Raw genomic sequence first — 1869 nt, 5'->3', positions numbered from 1 at the left:
TGGATGCCCTGCCCCAGGGGTCCCTGATGCCCTCCAGCCAGTCTGACTACCGCCAAGGCCCAGCCAGGGGTTCCCACCAGGGCCAGCACCTCCCAGCTAACTGGGGCACCCAAGCAGGAGCAGCCCTGCAGCCCCTGGAGATGTCAGAAGATCTGGAGACATCAGCAGGGCTGGGGGGACAGAAGGGACCTCCCTCCCAAGGCCTGCATGGGCCCTGCTGTCCCCCTGCCTCTCTACATCTCTCCGTCTCAAATCTTGCACCAGTACCACTGAGTTCAGAGCCCAGGGCATGGGGGATGAAGGAAAAGCACAAGCTGGTCTGGACAAGGGAGATCTGCGCAGAAGAGGGCTCGCAAAGCTGTTTCAGCCTCCTCTGAGCTCCAGCTCCAACATCTCTGCCATCTCTCCCAGCTCCTGCCACATCAAAAGGCATTGCCATAGCAATGCTCCACATGTTGCTGATGGAGACAGGTTGCCTCCTTGGCCAGGCCACCTCTTCTCTGTGGCGTCCTCCTCTAAGGTCCTCTTCTCTCCTCCCTGCTCACAGCTACGGCCACAGGGCAGGAGGGTGGGAATCAGGGACTCCAGGCTGGGGATGTGTTGCACTGCTTCCCCTCCCCAGGCTGCAGACACAGGAGTCAGGCTCAGTGCCTCATCTCCAGCCCCCACTCTCCCCCCCCAGGGGACTGTTCCTGGGGATCCCCAGAGAAGGACAGGCAGGGGGAGCCCCTCTTCAAGCAGATGGCTCCTGGTCCATCCCTGCCTTCAGCTGCTTTGCTATTCCCTGGGGGCACGATGGCATTTTGACTGCCTAGCCATGGTCTCCAGTGCTCTTGAGGCACAGCCCAGAGCTGAGATGCCCAGGCTGGAGGGAGGTGAGCTGAGGATAAGCTCTGCAGCACCCCTGGTTTTGGATAGGTGGAGAAAACCTCCAGGAGACCCCCCCAAAACTGCCTTCAAACCCTGTGGAGCTTTTATTTCAGAAAGAGCTGAGTGCCCTGGGAGTGCAGGTGGCTGGGCAGCATCTCGCTGCCGGGTGGAAGGGGGTCAGTGGAGCAGCCCTGCTCTGGCCCATCTCACATAACCCGAGTCTGTTCCAAATACAGCAGTCCCAAACACTGCCCAGAGCCCTCTGCACCCCACTGTCCCACAGACCCACAGGGATGGCTTGCTCAAAGACCCCTGGGCTAGTACACAGCACACTTTCCAGCTCGTACCCGGCAGCAGTACCCCCCTGCCCTGTCCCCAGCCTTGAGGGGCAGGTTTGCCTTGCTCCTACCTCTCCCACTCCTGTTTGCACGACCTTCAGGCCCAGCTCTGTCTCCAGCTCTGCCTTCACTTGCTCTGGGGATGGAGAGGAGACGGTCAGAGGGCTGTATCACTTCCACCCAGAGACAGAGCCAGGGGATACCCTCAACAGCTGACTACCCCATGCCAGCTCCCCAGTTCAGCCAAGGGCAGTGGGATCTATGGTGGGACCCCCCTCCTCCCAGTCCCTGGGAAGGGGCACTCCACAGCAGGTGGGGGAGCAAAGGGGGCAGGACTGAGGGGACCCCCCTCAACTCACCAGCCTGGGTGGCCACATCTGCCAGCGAGAGGTTCTGGGGGTTCTGCTGGATGCGGAAGGTGAGCGCGGAGCCCACGACGCTGCCAGGGAAGGGGGACACAGCATGAGACCAGGGAGAGCAGACCCCCTCCCCATCCCCACCACAGCCCAGTCCCCTCTGGCCGCTGACCTCGGGTGGCTGTGCATGTCCTGGGCTGCGACAGCAGCACCCCACAGCCCCACTGCCCTCACCTGATGTTGATGAAGCTGGCCGTGGAGAGGTGGAGGTGCTTGGCGAGGAGCTCCAGCAGCCGCACACCGGC

At 62.1% G+C, this 1869-nt stretch overlaps 1 protein-coding gene across 1 annotated transcript in view; it reads right to left on the bottom strand.

Annotated features, from left to right (window-relative positions):
- The window catches only part of LOC104541955 (receptor-type tyrosine-protein phosphatase-like N), a gene marked incomplete at both ends in the record, with an annotated part of 6077 nt that overhangs the window by 1484 nt on the left and 2724 nt on the right, over positions 1–1869 (bottom strand). Inside the window, 3 exons of the mRNA XM_010186124.1 lie at positions 1280–1344; positions 1568–1647; positions 1799–1869. The exon at positions 1799–1869 is cut by the window's right edge and continues 15 nt beyond it. Of these exons, the coding sequence (XP_010184426.1) occupies positions 1280–1344; positions 1568–1647; positions 1799–1869 (216 nt within the window). The remainder of the gene's footprint in view (positions 1–1279; positions 1345–1567; positions 1648–1798) is intronic.

The sequence above is a fragment of the Mesitornis unicolor genome, unplaced genomic scaffold (assembly GCF_000695765.1).
Source record: "Mesitornis unicolor isolate BGI_N332 unplaced genomic scaffold, ASM69576v1 scaffold38286, whole genome shotgun sequence".
NCBI lineage: Eukaryota > Metazoa > Chordata > Aves > Mesitornithiformes > Mesitornithidae > Mesitornis > Mesitornis unicolor.
Note: the sequence above shows the minus strand (reverse complement) of the source record. Positions and strands in the feature narration are given on the sequence as shown.